Below are 20,626 nucleotides of genomic sequence, written 5' to 3'. Positions count from 1 at the left end.
TAGGCGTGAATGACATGCCCACTTCCAGAAGGTGCATTTCCACCACCAGAAGTGTTTCGATTGAAAGTGTAGGAGGGTTCATCCTCCAGAGAGATATAAGAGTAGTGCCACTTTAAGATAAGCAGAAAAAACAACAGATGTCCACCCAGTGCAGAGAAGAGACCACCAAAAGTACATTCTGATTAGAATGTAAGATTTTTAAAGGGGAACTAAAAGGAATGGATCTTTAAATACAATCTGGGGCCAGGTTGTGAAGTAGCTTGAATAGGAGACTAAGATGTTTTAGACTTTAATTTGGTAGGGTAGTAGTAGATTGCTGAAGAATTAAAGATGCTAAAACTTGATCTAAACCATGCATGGAGAAGTGTACTCTGGCAGCATCGTTATAGATGTACTGAGCAGACAGAGGGAAGAAACAAGAAGAGGTACACATGATACAGAAAGAAGGCCAGGATATCTAAACTGGAACAGGGATAGTGGATGTGGAGGCAGGGAGTTTAAGAGGATTAAGGAACTGGAACCAACACATGAGGGCTATAGTTAGACAATGCATAAGATGTCTAAAGATATTTGCTTTTTTTTTTAAATAAATTTATTTATTTTATTTATTTATTTTTGGCTGAGCCGGGTTTTCGTTGCTGCGTGCGGGCTTTCTCTAGTTGTGGCGAGCAGGGGCTATTCTTCGTTGTGCGTGAGCTCCTCATTGCGGTGGCTTCTCTTGTTGAGGAACACGGGCTCTAGGTGTGCAGGCTTCAGTAGTTGTGGCTTGCAGGCTTTAGAGCGCAGGCTCAGTAGTTGTGGCACATGGGCTTAGTTGCTCTGCAGCATGTGGGATCTTCCCGGACCAGGGCTCGAACCCGTGTCCCCTGCATTGGCAGGCGGATTCTTAACCACTGCGCCACCAGGGAAGCCCCAAGATGGTTGCTTTTGAGTGGTATTTTTTTTCTCTCTTTGGTTGAGTGGTATTAAGTAATGTAATAAACCCTCAAATAATTTACATTTGCCTTTTTGCAGAAGATTTGAATCTTTCAAATTTTGTTTTATTCAGGTTAATGTTAAGGTTAGTTTGAATTTTCCAAGAAGAGTAACTAGAAGGAATAAAAGGTAGAAGGGCCAAGATAGGTTGTGTGTTTGGTGTCAGGAAAGCGTCCTGTGATGGAAAGTGTGGGCAACATACACAAAAACCAGAATCAGGAATTGTATGTCAGGTGATTCTTAAGTTGAAAAATGAACATAATGCATTTTTTTTTTCCTTTGTAGGACTGGTATAATTCAGGAAAACCTCGTGTGTTTTGGCTCTCAGGTTTCTTTTTCACCCAAGCCTTTTTAACTGGCGCGATGCAGAATTATGCCAGAAAATATACCATCCCTATTGATTTACTAGGATATGAATTTGAGGTACAGTAAACTCCTTAAACTCCAGAGTATATCATTACATCAAAGGCATGTATTTAAGCAAGGAGGATATGGGGAATTCATATTTTTATAGCCCATTACAAACAATTCTACTTCTTTCCATTCTTTGTGTTCATGAAGAAAGTATATAGTATTTGTCTTGCTATCTTTATGAGAGAATTTTTATATATCTCAATATTCAATTCAAATAATCTAATGCTGTTTTTCTATCTTAGCAAAAAATTAATATGAGGTACAGTAAAACCATATAAAATATGTCAAAAGGAATCGTATTATATATTTTTAGATTTACATTTTACTGAAAAAGTCTTACAGTTTAAGAAGCTATTATATGGAGGAGTTTCCCTGAATATGTTCTGAAGATTTAGCTACTGCTTTCTTTATGAGACAAAGTTGCTAGGGAGGAAATCATTGCTAGTGTGTGCTTCTGCCTTCAGGTTATTTCTTCTGATACATCTGAGGGAACACCAGAAAATGGCGTTTATATCCACGGATTATATCTGGATGGAGCACGCTGGGACAGAACAAGGTCAGTAGTTTCAACTGCAAAGACCTATTCATTTGTAGTTGAATCATAGGTGAGATAAGCTGTCTGCTACCTTTCCCCCCTGCCATCCCCATCAACCAAAAGACTTCTTCTAGAGAATACGACAAGTAATAAATAATATCAGAATTCTTGCCATAAGTCATTACTCAGGCTCGGACAGTTAATGAGTGAGTAATTTCAGGTTCTGAACAATTTTGAGTTAATATTTCAATGGTCTTACTAGTAGAAAAGTTAGTTGAAATTATTTTCCTTCTTCTATTTTATAACAGTTACATTCTGTTTGGTAATGTGTAGGAGCACCTCAGTTTCAAACAGTTTATAGTAAAGTTCCCATTTCTCCTGGTGAATGGAAAACTGTTTCTTGCATTTTGATGACATAATAAGTACATATTTTAAATAAATACTGAATTTCCAGCTTAGGAAACTAAACAGTGCATATGTGTGTATATATATATTTATATACACACAGAGAGACATATGAGAAAGGGAAAGATTATTTCCCTTGAAGCCCTGCTCTTTAACAATCCATTACTAAGCATAATCTTCTATTTCCAGAGTCAGGGTTACACTTTGCTCTCAAGGGAGGGTTAAAGCCCGAGGCAGGGAAAGTCACTTAAGAAGGAGCATGAAGGTGGTTTTACAGAGATGGTTCTAAGACAGTGATATGAGGAGACTTAGCTGCACATAGTTCATTTGATTATTTCTCTTTTCATTTTCATCATTCTGCTGACATTTCTCTTAACTTACGTTTCCTTATATATGTATTCATCTTTTCATCCCTTTCTTCCCTCCTCTTGCAAGCAAACAAGCAAGCAAAGAAACAAACAATGTAGCATAGGGAAAATAAACCACATTTTCTAGATAGATAGATCTGTGTTTGAATCCTCATGCTGGCATTTAAGAGCTGTGTTACTGTGAGAAAAGTACTCAATCTCTCTGAGCTTCCTTCCACTCTTCATCTCTGAAATAGGATTAGAAATGGGGACAAGACTATTGAGAAGGTTAAATGTGACAGCATAGTGTCTGCCTCATGGACAGTGCTTTTAAAATGGCAGGAATTGATATTTGTCCACTGTTTGACACATTGCCTTTCCATATTTTTCTTCTGTTTCTCTCGATTCTTCATTGCCTCTTCCTTGGTTTTGTTTGGTTTTGTTTTTACATTTCTTTTCCTGCATATCTCTGGTCCTCTCTTGTATTAAAAGCCAATAGCTAAGTAGCAATTTCTAAGATGCAAATTTTATTTTATTTCTAATAAACGTCTGTCAATTTCTCTTCACAGCGGATTGCTTGCCGAACAATACCCCAAACTTCTGTTTGACCTGATGCCCATAATATGGATAAAACCAAGTAAATATATTTCTAATAGAACTTTGTAGAGTTTTAGGAAAGATAATGATAGATATTATAACTGCTTCCCCAAATAAGTCTCTGTTCAAACCTATTACGATTTTGTTCAATTATAGTAAATAGTGACTTAATGTTTACAATGGAAATATATTGTTCTGCCTTTTTGGGTTGCATTTATATTATTTTAGGAATATTATTCTGCCTCTTTTTGCTCTTATCCCATGGGATATAATGTTTCCTTTTCCCCTCTGCTACACTTCTCCTTTTTCAGTCTAGAGCTTCCCATCAATATTTTGATTCTGAAGTACCTTTGCATACCTCTCAGAGACACAAATAGGCTTGACACAGTCTCCAGCTAATGACTAGAGTTTTCTGGCTATAAGAAACTCCTAGGCCTAGGAGCCAGCCAGGTGCCCCAAGGTACAGATGTTGCAAGCCACACGGGGTGGAGGCCAATTTTGCCCCCTTGGGAAACCTACTTGTTCCTTCCCTCCTTCTGCAATCATCATTTCCCCACCAAATCTGAACAATTGAAGCTCATTCTTTTGTTTTTTCTTTCTTCTCTATTTTTTATTTCTCAAATAACTATAAATGAAAAATTTATAAATTACCCAATCACCACTCAACCCATTAAGCATTTTTTATTATTAAAGCAGTTCATTTATAACTATGACAAATGTGGCTTCAGTTTAGAAGGATTCCTAATATCTCATATCTGGCTTTTCAAGGATTGTGTATAGATTCTTTCTGTGAGTAGGTAAGAGTTGGTATATTTTTCTTAGTAATAACCTGCTGAAAAAAAATAGTAACTTCAGCTTCTAATTTATGGATTTCTTGTATTAGAGCTCTAAGCAGCTGTGTTTCTCTTTCTGCATCTGCTCCATTACCTATGCTGTATTTCATTCCTTCTTCCCTAATTTCTCCTTCTCTCCCAAGTCCTCTTGAGTGTTTTCATACCTGCTAAGTGATCAGGTCTTTAAAATCAATTCCTGTCCTCCAGACCTAGAATCATGCACCATATGAAATCATTTACCTTGTTTCTCAACCATAATTATATGCCAACTGTAAAAACACAACAATAATAACTTTAAAATGTTCAATATCATAATCATGATCTTAGATTTAGTACTGGTCATTTTATTACAAGATAAATAGTTGTTCTTTTAGTACCAGTGGCTGTTTTCCTTTTATCAAATGAATATATTTCCTTTTTCTTCAAGCTAAAAAGTCTGAGATTGTGAAGTCGAATGCTTATGTCTGTCCTCTTTACAAGACAAGTGAACGTAAAGGAACTCTTTCCACCACAGGACATTCGACTAATTTTGTCATTGCAATGCTGTTGAAAACAGACCAACCCACTCAACACTGGATCAAACGTGGGGTTGCTCTGCTTTGTCAGTTGGATGACTAAATTGGACAAATTAAGAAAACATCTGAAAGAAGTTAAAAAAAATTGCCTTCACTTACTTGAAAATATATATATTATAAAACCCAAGCATCTTGGTGTAATTCTTTTAAATGATCTTTGTGAGTGGTCTTTGCATGGTTCTCCTCCCTGATGTACCAGTCTCAACTGGAGCACAGCCTTCCACATGGACTCTCAAGATCACAGACATCTGTGGAAGAAAAACGTGAAAAGAAATGTGGAAAATCTTTGAAACTTTTATTTAGTTCCTCTTTTTAGTTTGATATATATGTGAAAAACAGATTTAGGAAGACTGGATAAAATTTAACTAATATCAGAAATTATCTGTTTCACAAGTGTTAAGTCATTTCATCAGCTTCAGTAATAATTTCCACTCACCTATGTGAAGTGATTATACACAAACATTTCAAATACAAAAATAAATAAATTGTAAATAAGGAAAATGTTGAAACAATTTCAGACTGAAACCCCTTTCTTCATACTTTTAAAACATTAGTTCCATTTCTCACAGTACCCCTGTGACAAGGAAAGGAAACGCAAAGCAGTGAATTGACATGCAAAGGCAGTGAGATGACTGGAGGGAAATCCTACACACTTGAGGTGGTATCATGCTTCTTGGCATCTGCTTCGTATTTAATTGGAAATGCCAGGTGGGCTCTTTGTTATTTTTAGTAGTTATTCTTATTATTATTTAGTATGCACTTAAAGTTATTAGTGTATATTAACAATTTTTAAACATTTCAACAAAACAAAATTATAGTCAAAATTTTATTACCATGTTTTTATTATCTTATTTTATTATCTTTTATTCCTTCCTTAGGAGTCCCTGGACATTTTAGGCCGCAGCTGTGTAATCCAAAGAAAATGTAGGTGCAGCATCCCAGTGAATCAGGACCATTGGGACAGTCACTTTTGATAATTCAGTCAGTGCAAAATGTTTGGCCTCTCTTAAGTAGAAAATTGATTCTGGTTTGTAGTGTCTATGTGCATGAGCCCTAAGAGAACGAATTCACTTCACATGGCCAACCCCCTGCAAAAGCATTTTATTCCAGGAATAGAATGTTTAATCTTTTAAATTTAATGAATACAGCAGTGAAAAAAAGAGATCATGTTTTCAAACAGAGCTAAACCACATATAAAAAACAGGGAGAATGTGCCAGACTGTCTTATGATCAAGTATTTATAGTAAAGCTATTAATGGAATGGTCACTACACGGGAGTGGAGATCCTAAATATAAATGAAAATTCTGATGTGCTAATCCTTAACAGTGAAAACTTCAGTGCTGTCCTAAAGGATATAATAAAAGGTAAAAAGTCTTTGGTATGTGATCAAACCTATTCTATGCTAAAACTGAAATGTTCTTTTAATACCATTGAGATGTTGCCTAGTAAAATATATTGGGGTTTTTTTCCCCACTATTCCTGTTACATGTTATGAGAATATATTTATTCCTATAACATGTTTATTTTTAGTATTTACTAACTAAATAAAATATTATTTTCAGCATTATACTCCCTGCGTGTAGGAAAGATATTCTTTGGAGTGAGAGCTGCAATTAATGAGAAAAACTCATAAGCCAAGTTTAAAATAGATTGATATGAACATTTTCATAGTTACAATGGCACTGACCTAAGTTTTATATGAAAGGTTGTGTTTCCTGAATAAGCTTTAAGTAGATGGCTGCTCATGGAAAACTTTTAATTTATGTTGAATCTGTGTCAGTTCAGAAAACTGTTTGGGGTTTTCAAAAAAATTTTTAATGAATATTTTGTGTTCTAAATTTTGCACTTTTTCATTTATCAATCCTATTAATTTTTTAGTTTTCTGAATTTCATTTATAATTTTAATCAGTTGATAATCTTTCACAACTGGAAAAATATTTTTAATTCATTTTGACTTTAAAGTAAATCTGTCTGCATTTCACATGGATAATTACACCAGTGATGAAGACATAGACAATGAGTTTGACACCCAGCTCATCATTCAACAGAGTTTACAGGATATTCACAAGCCGGAAACTACACAGCAGTCACCTGAAGATGAGAGGTAATGGTATCTCACTGGCAACATAGTATAAGTATTCAACAGTTGAGCCTTGTCATAAGCACTGATGCTAGTGTGACAAAAACAGAAGAGAGGGTCAGAATCCAAGGAGCTGAATATCTATGAGGCTTGATGTGTGACCAGACAGGAGAAATTTGGAAATAATTCAGAATTTAATCAGGCAGTAAAGAAAATAATAGCCAGGACATGGAAGCAACCTAAATGTCCATCAACAGAGGAGTGGATAAAGAAGATGTGGCACATATATACAATGGAATATTACTCAGCCATAAAAAGGAACGAAATTGGGTCATTTGTAGAGACATGGATGGACCTAGAGACTGTCACACAGAGTGAAGTAAGTCAGAAAGAGAAAAAAAACAAGTATTTTATATTAACACATGTATGTGGAATCTAGAAAAATGGTATCAGTGACCTTATGTGCAAAGCAGAAATACAGACGTAGACATAGAGAACAAATGTATGGATACCAAAGGGGAAGGGGGTGGGGAGGGAGGAATTGGAAGACTGGGACTGACACATTGATATTATTGATACTATGTATAAAATAGACAACTGATAGGAACATACTTTATAGCACAAGGAACTCTACCTAATGCACTGTGGTAACCTAAATGGGAAGGAAGTCCAAAAGGGAGGGGATATCTGTATGTATATGGCTGATTCATTTTGTAGTGCAGTGGAGGCTAACACAACATTGTAAAGCAACCATACTCCAATAAAAATTAATTTTAAAAAAAAAGAAAATAGTTGGAGGAGGTTACTAGCAAATATGGGTGAGGAGAGGCAGATGAGAAATCAGAAAGAAGAAATACATGAGGATATGTAAGACTAGAGAACACTAATGCATCTTTTCTTTGGGGAGCTAAGGAAATGCATAAATCCAACCAAGACACAGAAACCTTAGTAGGGTAAAGTCTTTAATCTACTCAAATCAAAAGGAGTAATCATGTAAACTTAAACCCAGAAGAGACTAACCCCTTCTGAAGGGTGTGAACTCAGAGTTCTGGTATGACAACACTAGAAAAGGACCCCATGGATCCCTCAGTGGAGTAAGAGAATTGCCCTGGATATGGGCTGTCTGCGGCCAAGCACAGCTAGTCAAATGCTCTCTGGGTGATCAGCAACTTCAAGCCCCTGAGTAGTTACAATTATTTTTCAGGGGTATTAAACCCATTTGCTTGGGGTGGTGACCTCTATTTGCCTGATGGAGGTAAAATGGGATAAATGTGTTTTAACCCCAAGAGATTTTGTAATTAAATACAGAGATGTTGGAGTATATCAAACCTACAGTATTTTTTTTTTAAGTAACATACTCATGGAGTGATCACTGTATGCCACACTATTCTGAGCATTTCATAAATATGTATTAACTCATTTAAATTCTAATTCTCGTTACCTCTCTATGTGGTAGGTACTATTATTTTCCCCATTTAGAGATGAGGCGACTGAGGCATAGCATAGAGAAATTAAATGACTTACCCAAGGTCACAGAGCTAGTAAGTAATGAGCCAGGCAGCCTGGCTTCAGAGTCTGCATTCTTTACTACACTATTCCTACACTTTTATGTTAAATTTAGGAATAATCTTTAAATAGTTAAAAGTTTTGTAAATAAATTGGATTTCATTGGGTTACCTGTTGTATTAACCTTGTGATTAAACCTTGTGATTAACTTTGAAGTCATGATTTTAGGTTGAAAGGCATAAGAGATTTTGATTAAGAGTACTGAAATGTTTCAAAGAAATTAAAATTGACTACAGTTATAAATTTCAGTCATTAGACTTGCAAGAATTGTATGATACTTAGCAAGGCTTGCTGATTTGATCAGGCACTTGAAGGAATTAGGAAAATAGAATATACTTGAGACAGGAGCAATAAAGCCCCCCCTCACCAAAAGATGTCCCAAGTCCTAATCCCCAGAACCTGTGGATATGTAACCTTACATGGCAATGGAGAATTAAGGCTGCAGATCGAATTAAGGTTGCTAATCAGTTGACTTTAAGATAGGGATATTGACTAAATTTTAAGTAGGACAGATTGTCTAAGGGAATTTATTTCTTTCAAGCTGGGTTCATTGAATAATCAAAGAAAAAGGGAAGGTGACAATCCTTATTTACTAGAGTTTAAAATAATATAAGATTTATAAGTTGAGCTTTAAAACTTTAAATATTTTAATAAAAATATTACTTTAAAAAACTGCTGATTGTGTTTTTTGAATACAGATTCTGATCATGAATATTTTTTAAAACTTACACCATGATTATTTACTATTTTTTTAAATAATAATTTTTGCTAGAATCATTGACATTATAGAGTGGCCATTTAAATTTTACCATGTGACAATGTGACATTTCAGTCCTAGGCATGTTTGATTCAGTTCAGCAGACACTGATTGAAGGCTAACTGTAATCCAGGCTCTCAAAGTTCTTGCCCTAAAGAAGCTGATGAGGGAAGACACATGGGAGGGGAGTTTCCCTGGAACACATTAAGGGCCATACTACGTTTTCTTTTTCCTTTTTTTTTTCTGAATATATATATATATATATCTTTTATTTATTTATTTTTTGAAACATCTTTATTGGAGTATAATTGCTTTACAATGGTGTGTTAGTTTCTGCTTTATAACAAAGTGAATCAGCTATACATATACATATATCCCCGTATCTCCTCCCTCTTGCGTTTTGAAGTATTTCTATTATGCCTCAGTCATTGCCTCATATGAGTTCATTCCTGGTTAACTACTATTGCCTTTACCCCTTCCTTTTGTTTTATCAAATGCCTTAGTTTTTTCCTCAGTTTTGGAATTACATTCATATGTTTTTTTCTCTGCAGCTTTTTGATTGCAGACTGTAAGAGGATAGTTGAAACAATAGAGACAGTTAAGTACTCTTCCTATTCTATCCCCTTCAACTTGTGGTAAGATGTAATGGTGACAACTGGTAGCATTTCCCCTCTAAGTTCAGGAAGCCTAGAAGCAGGATCTCCCAAGTGCCGAACACTATGGGGTCAACAGCTAATTGTCAAGAGTCTGATGGGGCCTTTCCTGGGAGAAACTACTTCAGCAAAATTTAGCAAACAGCTCCTGGGCTCCTCGGTGGACAGAGCTGTTTTCTGTATGTAACAAGATGACGGGTATTCACAGGTCTAGGTGGTATGGAATGCTAGATGAAAGGCCTTACTGCTTGTTTGTCCTATGCCATTTAAATTTGTCTTTCATTAAAGGTAGTGCTAGAATACTGTTGTCTCATGCACTAACCTTGATGATGGAATTCAGAAGCAGTATGGGCTGCCTTGTATATGTGCCAAATGTGAATATGTTCTCATTTGACTTGTTAATAGGTAAGGAAGATGTATTGTCAGGGTTGACCAAGTACCATTCTGCTTTTGATGAAGCAGATGAGATAGGCTGGCTTCCTCTCCATAAGGCTGCAGTGCAATTAAATAAGAACATTTTGGAAATAACCCTGAAAGGTAAACTCCCTTTATAACTCTTATTGATGCTTCTGAGAAATAAATTTAAAATTTATTTCTGTATCTTAATCTGTGTGGTCTAATGGATTTATTTCAGCTTCAAAACCCAGTGTGTGGGAGCAAACCACCAACAATGGTGAAACACCACTTTTTTTGGCTGTCAGCCATTGCCTCTTAGAAAATGTCTGTTTTCTTCTTCTCAATGGCTGCAATCCAAATGCCAAGAATGTCGAAGGCAATTCTCCTCTTCTTACAGGTAAATTAACACGTTAGCTCTGGAGAACAGTCTGTGGCTCTGAGTGTCCTCCAGGCCCACAGGTTTCAAAGGCAGTTTCTTGTGCATAGTTGCAGCAGTGTCACTCTGGTGCCAAATAACCACACATGGGTACCTGACCCTCAAGAAGCTTTATATAGGCTGGCCTGTGAGGTGGCCTGAGGGAAAGTCTCTGCCCAGTTATGAGCTGATCATTTTTACATGGTATGTCAGTTGAACAAGTTAATTCTCGTATAAGAAATATAGGAAAGGAGCAGAGTAGGAAGAAGCACCCAATGGTTGGGTAAAGATGGCAGATTAAATATGAATGAGTAATTTTGCTGCCTCCTGAGTCTTCAGGAGGATTACAGTTCGTCAAGTGTTTTAAAGGGTTAAGATACAAAGAATGGGAAGAATGGAAGAGGAGACAACAATAACATGATTTTTAAAAATCAGAAGAGCAGATGGATGAGTAGTAAGTGTCAAGAAAGCCAAATCTTAACTTGAAGTGGGGAAAGCCAAAAAACCAGCACAGTTATATCAAAAGGCCTGGAAATTGTTGGCTATAGTTACCTCATGGAGCAGGGATGAAGGATGGGCAGCTAAAATAGAAAAATTGGTTGAAAACTATTAAGAAACAAGTAGTCAGGTATCTAGATCACTTCTCTCAATCCACCCTGCTGGGTCAGACTCTTCCCCCACCCAGCAGAATTTCGGAAGTTTTTTCTCTGAATAGTGTGAGCAAAGGCTCTCTGGACTGGGGGTTATTTGGCAAGGGCAAGAGCACTGGATTGAAAACACTGGAGGAATTAAGCACATAGGCTGAGATCTCCCAGTTCTTCACCAAATTCTAGAAAGCCAGCAGCTAGAACTTCACTCTCCAAGAGGAGGCTTCTTTGGAGAATCTGATCAGCTCGAAGAGAAAGAACTAAAAATACTAAAACTGGAGGTTCCCCAACAAATAGCCCAGGCATATTAACCTACAGTTAAGACCACAGTCAATGTTTAGAATTTCTAGGCAGATTTTTAGTCCCCAGCTCTTAATCATGAGCAGACATCCAAGGACTATCTGAGGAAAGTCTTCAACAAACAAAGATAAACAACTTGGAGGAAACAGATTATTTAGGGGAAAATAAAAGGTAGGGGGAAATTATCATTAATTTCCTCAGAGAAATCAATGAAAATTAATGAACTAGCAGGACACTACTAAAAAAAAAATGAAGAACAAAACAGAAAACACTCTTGAAAATGAAAACTATGATGGCAGAAATTTAAAAAAACTCAAATGCGAGGAGATAAAGTTAGGAAAGCTTCCAGAAGAAGAAGATAAGAAATGAAAAATCAGTAAGAAGAATAACTAAGAGAACTAGGATGATAACTGAAGAGGAGCAGCCTGTGAGTAACAGGAATGGTAGAAAGAGAACAGACAACATAGAGGCAATATACTGTCAATGAGACAAGTCTAGAAAATTATTTCCTAAAACGAAGGACATGTTTCATCCTTCCAGAATGAAAGAGCACACGAAGTGCCAGCTCAATGAATTACAAAAGACCCAACACTCTTGGCGCTCTATATTCCTAGTCTTAGTGCAGTTATAGCCCTTGATATGGTACATTATAAATGGCTGTGAGCAGAATTCATGCTGATTCAGTGTCTAACGCCTAGCAAGATTCCCCAAACACAGCTGGTGCCAACAATTAGCAAATGGATAGGGAGATGGATAAATTAAGGTGCTCTAGAATCTTGAAGGACTAAAGATTATCATCCAATGCAAATTAACAGCAGAAATGCAGAAATGCCAATTAGAGAATATTGGTTAACAAAATGTGAGGTTAACAATAATTTCCTAATTATTGCTGTTTTTGTTTTTCCTCATGTAAAGCAGCTACAAACGTTTCTAGGACTGTACTAGGTACTTAAGTTCCCATTTTCTTGAGAACATAAAGATGATAAATGAAAACTTTGTTTTTCAGCTACATAAGCAGCCAACACACAATGAATAATTGGTCATGGTTTACAGAAAAGCAAATACCCTATTGATGTAAAACACTATTAATATTATTTGATATATGCCTCATTTTACAATCCGTTTCCTAAACACCAAATGCTGGTACATGGGGGATAGGTAGGAAGAACTCCTTAAGAAGCCTGAGGGAAACTAGCTGATCTGATACTCTGGCCTTAATTTCCGGTTGAACATGATGCCTCCCTCACTTCTAATCTCCCAGCTGTTCTACAGGACTCCTACGATATGGCCGCCTTGCTGATCAGCCATGGAGCAGATGTCAATCTGCGGTGTGTCAATGAGAAGACAGCTCTCCACGAAGCAGCCAGGCTGGGCAGACGGGACATAGTGAAGCTCCTGCTGGTTTCTGGGGCCCACCCTGACCCAAAGAGCTCCTACGGATTCACTCCTCTTGCTCTTGCTGCCCAAAGCGGACACACTAAAACCATGGAACTATTACTGCAGAAAGGCAAGATTTTCCTATACAGTCAGCACACTACTAAAGGATAACATGACCTAAGCATTCTCCTCTTTATGGAGAGCTTCAGTGTAATAGAAGTTAACATTTTATTTAAGCCTAACTTAATATTTTATTGAAGTGTGTGTTAATATAAGCTATTGAAAGAGCCTAAAATAGGGATTGAATATTTCTTATTTGCTGTGAAGCAGTTTCCCTAAAATTACTAGGATGCAGGTTACTCTTTTATTTAATGTACCCTGACCATGTTAAGAGGATGGTTGTTTTTTGTTTAATTTTTTGTGTGGTGGTGTTCTTTTCTAGATTCATAGAATGAAACACTCCACAACATCCCCTTCACGTTGTCTCTGCCTAAGCTAAGTTATGAGGCAGTCCAACCTGTTACCAGATGAATTAAGTTGTTAGGAAATTCTTCCTGATTTCTTCTCTTTGGGTCCCAGTTCTCCCCTCTAGTAATAAACAAAACTCTGAGAGAAGGGGAAGGCAATTTATATGTATTGAGTACTCTCTAAGCACCAGGTATTAAGTTACTTATTTTATCTCAAATAATCTTCTACAAACCCTGTGAGGTAGGCATTATCCTCATTTTACCCTTGAGGAAAGTGAGGGTCAGGGATGGTACCAGTTGTAGAACTTCCCTTCAAACACTCCCTCCCCTGCCACCCGTGCTATAGCTGTGGCCATCTTATATCCTGGTTTAACTGGCAGAGATCCTAGCTCAGAGAACTGTCTTTGAGGAGACCCTCATTGATGACACTGTTAGAAGAAGCAGTGTAATATCTTCTTTTTTTCGAAGAAGCAAATCTTTACCAAGATTTAATAAAGTCCCAATATTAGAATTATCTTCTTTATTCTCCTCCCCATTTGCATCCAGAAGTCTTATTTCTTTCTCTAACAATAGACGGTCCTGGTGTCCAATTTTCTAGACTGCAGGGACTCCTACATTTAAGAACAACTTTCTGCTTTCTAGACTTACCTAAATCTTTCCTATCATATAGGGGAGGCTAGTTCCCAATCAATGGCCATAAGACCTTTTAAGTAAGATGTTTTAAATGAGTGATACCAGAGATGTCTAAAGTTATTAGCTGGAATAACAAAGTAAACACTGGATCCTTCATCTACACAAAAAGAGCAACCTTTTGTGTAGATCATTGATTAAAATATAAAGAAACAGGAGAGGCGACAGATTTTAAATCCTTAACCTTTCAAAGAAACCAGTATCGGTTGACCTCAGTGAGGTCAGTGAGGGAGCATTTCCCTTAGGTAAGCCCCTTATAGTCATTTGCACACAGCTACTAAATAGAAGAGCCAAGCTTTGAACCCACTTCTGTCTCATTCCAAATCACATTACTTTATTACCCTGCACTGCTAGAGTGGCAACATGGCATCATAGAAATAGCACCTGGGTCTGGCCCACCTGTACATGAATCCCGACTACCTTGCTTACTAGTTGTGCATCTCTGGTGAAGTAATTTAATCTCAATGAAACTCAGTTTCTTCATCTTTAAAATGAAGATATTAGCATCTACTTCCTAGGGTTGTTGTGAAGTTTAGAAATTATTACATACATAAAGAAACCAGCACATAGTGAGTACTCATTACATGGGGGCTTATTAGACATTTCTTAATGCATTCTAGGAATGGGGTTCTGGGGGAGCCACTATATTCTTTTTTTTTAATTTTCAAAATATTTTAATCCATTTACAAATTTTTCAATTAGACAAAAATATGCAGGAAGGGGTTATCTAATTGAGCGATGATAATCAGGACATATATATTATGTGTATTAGCAAAAAATGTGAATAAGTTCTTCAGTAAAAGAAAAAACATGGTGCATATAATAGATTTCTCATAGTTCTATGTAGAACTTTCACTAAGAGAACACTCACCTAAAATGGATTATTCCTCATCAAATGCTACAGTGAGAATTCTTCTGTAGGAAGCATTTTATGGATTCCTTCCAGAACATAGAGATGATAATCTGTCTTCTAGGAATTCATTTTCAAGATGGATTATTCAATGAATGGCATCATTTGGGTACCCCATTCTGCACTTGTAAGGAGGGGACATAATTTTCCAAAGACTGAAGTCACTTTCATCTCTCCTCCTACGGTACAACTCCACTTAAGTCTGGAGTTTTGCATCTAAAACTATATGAGCTTTTAAGACTGAGATCTGATTCATCATAATCTTTTCCATGAAGAAAGATCTTTTAGTTTCCTCCAAGTTGAAACAGCAATAGAGTGCCATTCCATGTAAAGCACAATGACACCATATAAATTAGGAATAATATATTGAAATAGAATTTGTATGTGGATGATATTGCCAAAATAAAGAACAGAGAAGAACAAATGACTGTGATGAGCCAACATACACCTTAAATGGGCTTTGGCTTACTGCTTACACATGCAAGACAGTCAATAAATATTAGAGTCCTTATATTCTGAAGATTATGGAGTCCACACTAAAGTCACTATATCTTTTTTATATGAGTTGTGAAGGTGCCCAGAGTGTCCTCCTATTCTTTTGTCCATTCGAATGCTACTCTTTCTTCAAAGCCTTTACTGAGAGGCCTTCCACAACTGACCCCAAATTCCTCCCTCCTTCCTTCACCTCCCAGCCCTGCTCACAACTCCAGCCCTGAGATCTTCAAGAAGACAGCCTGTATCTGTACTCTTATTATCCACACCACTCACACAGCACTTAGCTTACAGGGTACTACAATATACCCTTTTAACTATCAGCAGTCCCTATCTTCAACTAAAAACAGCTAGTGTCTCTTAGTATGAACAGTCTCCTAGGAACAAGTTAAAAAGAACAAATACACTTTTCCACCGTAAGATCTTCATTAGATGTCATGGTGACATAGTTCAACAGGATTGTTAGACCATCTTATAGTGTGTTATGAGGTAAGCGAGCTTTTGTATGCTGGTCTGGAAATAAAACCATCTTCTATAAAATTACTTCTCCTGGGATTTTTAAGTTAGAAACAAATAACTTATAAAATTACTCTGAAAGCCAACCTACTTATAACTTAGAGACTGCTTACACCATTTTCTCTCCCCAACTAGTTTGTAAACTGTCTGAGACAGGAGGTACATATTTTGTCTTTGATTCTTAGTGTTTTGCTAAAGTAGCTGCTCAATAATTGCTTTTTGGTAGTGGTGGTACACTTTTAAGAATACTTAAGCAATACAGTGGAAAAGACTCTGCATAACATCACTCTTTCTCCTCCTAGGAGCTAATGCTCTTGGTCAGGCCTCTGATTCTTCTTCCATCTTACTTGAAGCAGCTAGTGGAGGAAATCCAGACTCTGTAACTCTCTTGCTGGAGTATGGAGCTGATGCCAACATCCCTAAGAATTCAGGCCACCTGCCCATTCATGTGGCAGCTGACAGAGGCCACTTGTTGTAAGTTCAACTACATTATTGCAAATAATAGAAATAGTAATAGCCATGGGGTTTTGGAGGGGGGGGCAGCTTCTGGGAATTTTATATTCTTCATCTCTGATCCTACAACTCCAACACCCCTTTTAAAGGTGAGAAACTCTTGACCAGCCAGAAAAGTGGTAAATTCAGACATCCTCTGTAGACCCTGAAGAGACATAAAACTATTTTATTTTCAGGTCGTTTGGCAATATGGGGAGCCTCAGGTTTCACTGACTGGGGTAATTCTGAGTTTTATATCTACACCTTAGTTTCATTTAACTTTACGTGGTATCTGAGTTTTTGGATGCAGGACTATGCTTTTTTTTGGTTGGGGTGTCTAAAAACCAACTGATGCTAATACCATCCAGTGCTAGTATAAAGCAATCATATACAGGTCAATGCAGCATCTTAACAAAAACTATTTTTTAATGCACTTTGAAATTCTTTCTCAGAGCTCTGAAGATTTTGGTTCCAGTCACAGATTTTGCTGCCATTAAGCAGAGTGGCATCAGTCCAGTTCACTGTGCAGCAGCAGGAGCACACCCCAAATGCCTGGAACTTCTCATCCAGTCTGGGTTTGATGTAAATTTCATGCTAGATCAGAGAATTCGCAAACACTATGATGACCACAGGAAGTCAGCTTTGTATTTTGCTGTATCAAATGGTGACCTCTCTTCAGTTAAGCTGCTTCTGAGTGCTGGAGCTCTGCCTAATCAAGACCCAGTTAACTGCCTCCAGGTAGCCCTAAGGATGGGCAACTATGAGCTGATAAGCCTGCTGCTACGGCATGGGGCCAACGTTAATTACTTCTGCAAAGTCAACCCTTTACATTTCCCATCAGCACTTCAATACACGCTGAAAGATGAAGTCATGCTCAGGATGCTGTTGAATTATGGGTATGACACAGAGCGATGCTTTGACTGTCCTCATGGAGACAAAGTTCATCCTTTCTATACTTTTGTTGAAGGCTGGACATCTACAGTTATCAAAGATACTATGGTAAGTGCACAGTATCGGCTGTGTCACCCTATGTAGTCATTATCCGTGTCCCTGAACTACAGCAAAAGATAAAACTCCATCCCCTCCAGAAGCTCATGGAGGGAAAGATTTTAATACGATAAATATGATAAAATAAACATGATAGTAGAAAGATGTAAAAGGTATAGAAACAGAGGAAAAAGTGATTTAACTCTAGTTAATGAAGCAACATCTGAACAAGGCTGTGAAAAATAAATGCAGCCTTATATACCAGTTATGTTTTTTCTTTGAAGAAGTGAGTTATCTAGCTAAAATGTTTCTGGGTTCCTGATACTTGTACCCCTAGGTTTTTGGCTCTAACATTTGATTAATGGATTTCTTTGGTCACATTTTGATGAAAAAAGGATCACAATAAATATAGTTGACCACTCTCTTCTTGAGACATTTTTCTCTTAGCTGTCATCACACCACAGTCTCCTATTTTCCCCCTACTTAATTGGTCACTTCTATTTTCCCCAACTTGAGCTCTTCCCCTGATTTTTCAAATAGCTGCCACCCTTCAGGTCTCATTTCAAGTGTTACCTCCTCAAAGAGGCCCTTCCTTATGCATCTTACCTAAGGTAGTTCTGTTCCCTAATCATTCTCTTTAATGCTTTTCATTTCTTTTATAGTACTTATCGGTTTCTGAAATTCTTAATATTTTACTGATTATGTATCTCCCCCACAAATACATGAATGTAAGCTCTTGTTCACCACTTTCCTCAGCTTACAGATCTGTGCTTAGCACACAATAGATGCACTATAGATACCTGAATTCATATTATTAAAATCTGAAAATATAAATAAAATGGAGAAAGAACTTTGAGTCAATTCTGAAAAGGAAAATATTTTAATATTGTATATTACTTTTAGGTTATGATTAATGTAGAACTTGGTATTTAAGCAATATGTCATCTTGTATTATTTCCTGACTTTTCATATAGTATTATTTGCCTTCTTACATGGGCATCTTGTGTAAGGACATGTAAATTACTTAAAGGCAGAAACTATCATACGTTTCAAGTATCAGAGTGGGAATAGGTTATGAATGATAGAAAACCCCAAATAAGAGAGGCTCTAATAAGATGGCTTACTCCCCTCTCCTATAAATAAAGGCGAGAGTAAATAGACTTCTAATTGGACAGTTCCATGATTCACAGGAGAAACTCACATCCACAGTCCAACCAGCAGGAAGGCAGGCAGGAGGAAGCAGCACACACCTTGCTCTTCCTTTAACAGCATTCTGGAAGTTGCTCACACTTCCATTGACATCTCATTGGCTAGAACTTAGTCAGATGGCCACATCTAGATGCAAGTGAAGCTGGAAAGGTAATCTTTATTCCACACAGCCATGCAGGCAACCAAAGGGGATAAAAGCTATTAGGTAACAGTCTGTTTTAAACCCTCGTTATCTTATAAAGTTTGGAAGACTTGGTAGTAAATATTTTTCCAAATGTTAGAGCTAAGAAATATTTTCTTGTTCAACACCTTAGTTTATAAATGAGGAACTTCAAACCTTGGTTCTTGACTCCGAGTTTAGTGTTCTTTTGATTACTGTGTTAAACCACAGATACTTAGTTTTCCATTTACTTTCATAGTTCTGATTTTCTTCCTCAGTTCTGCGAAGTAATAACTTTGTCATGGCTGCAACATCTCTCTGGAAAGGTTGTTCGAGTGATGCTTGATTATGTTGATCAAGTTAGGATCTGTTCAAAGTTGAAAGCTGTGCTCCAAAAACAGAGGCTCTGGTCAGAAATCCATTTTATCTTGAGTGAGTATTTTTCTTTCTTGACGATTCTTACCAAAAAATACTAACTGAACTCTTACTTCTTTTGTAGAACATTGTTCTCTTCAGTTAAAAGCTTGACCTAAAGAAACGAAGAAAAATACTATTCCTATCTAAAAAATGTTACCATTTACAACTACACTTAATTTGTACTTACTACCATTTCCCAATAGATAAAATCTGTTAGGTAATTATTTATTATATAGGTAGATAATACTTTTCTTCTGATCCTATGGAACACCATAGACACAGGAATTAAAAACTATGAAATGGCACTAAAACAGGGATGAGAAAATGCTAAGATCTAAGGCTACAGAGGATATTAAATGACCCTTCAAATCAAATTCTTTCACAGTAGCACATAAGTCAAATTAAGAAGAATTTCTTTCATATAATTTCCCCACAGGTAGTGATCTTTAGTTTTTAGCCTGACCCCAAGGGGCAGGACAGGGGGATAATACCCACAGGTGTAGGAGCTTTAGGTCTCACAGGCCAGACCCACAACTGATGCCAGTCTTTGGACTCTAACGTGACATGGCTCTGAAACCACAGCTACGAGATTTGCAGTGAGAAGTGGAAAGCTATTTCCCAATTAACTTTTCCATTTAGTCAGAGCAAATGAAAATCTTGGTGGCTTAAGTACAAAATACATTTGCTAAAGATCACTAAAAAATGAAGCAATTCTTTCTTTTGGATAATGTGCCTGTTTTTCATTTTAGCAAACCCTCGCTCCCTGAAACATTTGTGCCGCCTCAAGATCCGGAAGTGTATGGGACGTTTACATTTGCGCTGCCCCATCTTCATGTCATTTCTTCCGTTACCCAATCGTCTAAAGGCATATGTCCTTTACAAAGAATATGACCTTTATGAGCAAGGAATTTTCACAGGAACCTGGTAATCAAACTATTCTGGATGAAAAGGTATATAATTCCACAGATGTCTTTCTTAAAATGTGACTTGTTACATTGATTCATATTTCTCACTTTACCTAGCAACTAAAATCTCAATGCAGTCTACATTCTTTAAAAAGTCACTCTGAACATAGCCTCTCAACAGATGGCTGGCATTCTGAAAGGCAGTTTTGTAAAAATAAAACCCAAACAGTAAAAATTTCAATTAACTAAGATACATCAGTTCTAATACTGTATTCATCTTACATTAAATGTATAAATCCACATTTCTACATGCTCAAAATAATAAATGCTACCTCTGATAATTCATAATTCTTAACAGTAATCCTTCTTATAGAGAAGTACATATATAAAATGTCTTAGTGACTGCAGTGAATAAAGTATTGACCCCAGTACATGACCCTAAAATTAGCTGTTCTTGTACAAAAGTCCCAAGGCCAGTTTATTGTCTGTTTACTTGCAGAGTCCATTA

The 20,626-nt window shown here is 36.9% G+C and overlaps 2 protein-coding genes across 2 annotated transcripts in view; both read left to right on the top strand.

Moving 5' to 3' along the window:
* DNAH12 (dynein axonemal heavy chain 12) overlaps positions 1-4,924 on the top strand; it is a 236,187-nt gene extending 231,263 nt beyond the window's left edge. The window contains exons 72-75 of the mRNA XM_027121150.1: positions 1,261-1,398; positions 1,854-1,945; positions 3,246-3,313; positions 4,534-4,924. Coding sequence (XP_026976951.1) covers positions 1,261-1,398; positions 1,854-1,945; positions 3,246-3,313; positions 4,534-4,724 — 489 coding nt within the window. The 3' untranslated portion in view covers positions 4,725-4,924. The remainder of the gene's footprint in view (positions 1-1,260; positions 1,399-1,853; positions 1,946-3,245; positions 3,314-4,533) is intronic.
* A 1,740-nt stretch (positions 4,925-6,664) lies between these two features.
* On the top strand, positions 6,665-20,141 carry ASB14 (ankyrin repeat and SOCS box containing 14). The gene is made up of 9 exons (XM_027121147.1): positions 6,665-6,786; positions 9,637-9,681; positions 10,142-10,275; positions 10,373-10,531; positions 12,758-13,003; positions 16,251-16,422; positions 16,893-17,439; positions 19,075-19,228; positions 19,963-20,141. Exons 1-9 carry the CDS (start codon positions 6,665-6,667, stop codon positions 20,139-20,141), a joined length of 1,758 nt encoding a protein of 585 aa, XP_026976948.1.
* The last annotated feature ends 485 nt before the right edge of the window (positions 20,142-20,626 follow it).

The sequence above is a fragment of the Aethalodelphis obliquidens genome, unplaced genomic scaffold, assembly GCF_003676395.1.
Source record: "Aethalodelphis obliquidens isolate GAN/ISIS:26980383/991018 unplaced genomic scaffold, ASM367639v1 scaffold22, whole genome shotgun sequence".
NCBI classification, from domain to species: domain Eukaryota; kingdom Metazoa; phylum Chordata; class Mammalia; order Artiodactyla; family Delphinidae; genus Aethalodelphis; species Aethalodelphis obliquidens.
The sequence above is the reverse complement of the archived record's forward strand: the minus strand, read 5'-3'. Positions and strand labels throughout refer to the sequence as shown.

Bases quoted from the DNA above. Each gene is read 5' to 3' on its own strand.
- ASB14 (XM_027121147.1), top strand. From the start codon at position 6,665: ATGGATAATTACACCAGTGATGAAGACATAGACAATGAGTTTGACACC. The intron at 6,787-9,636 runs GTAATGGTATCT...TTTTCTCTGCAG, and splicing joins CAGTCACCTGAAGATGAGAG to CTTTTTGATTGCAGACTGTA. The intron at 19,229-19,962 runs GTGAGTATTTTT...TTTTCATTTTAG, and splicing joins AGAAATCCATTTTATCTTGA to CAAACCCTCGCTCCCTGAAA.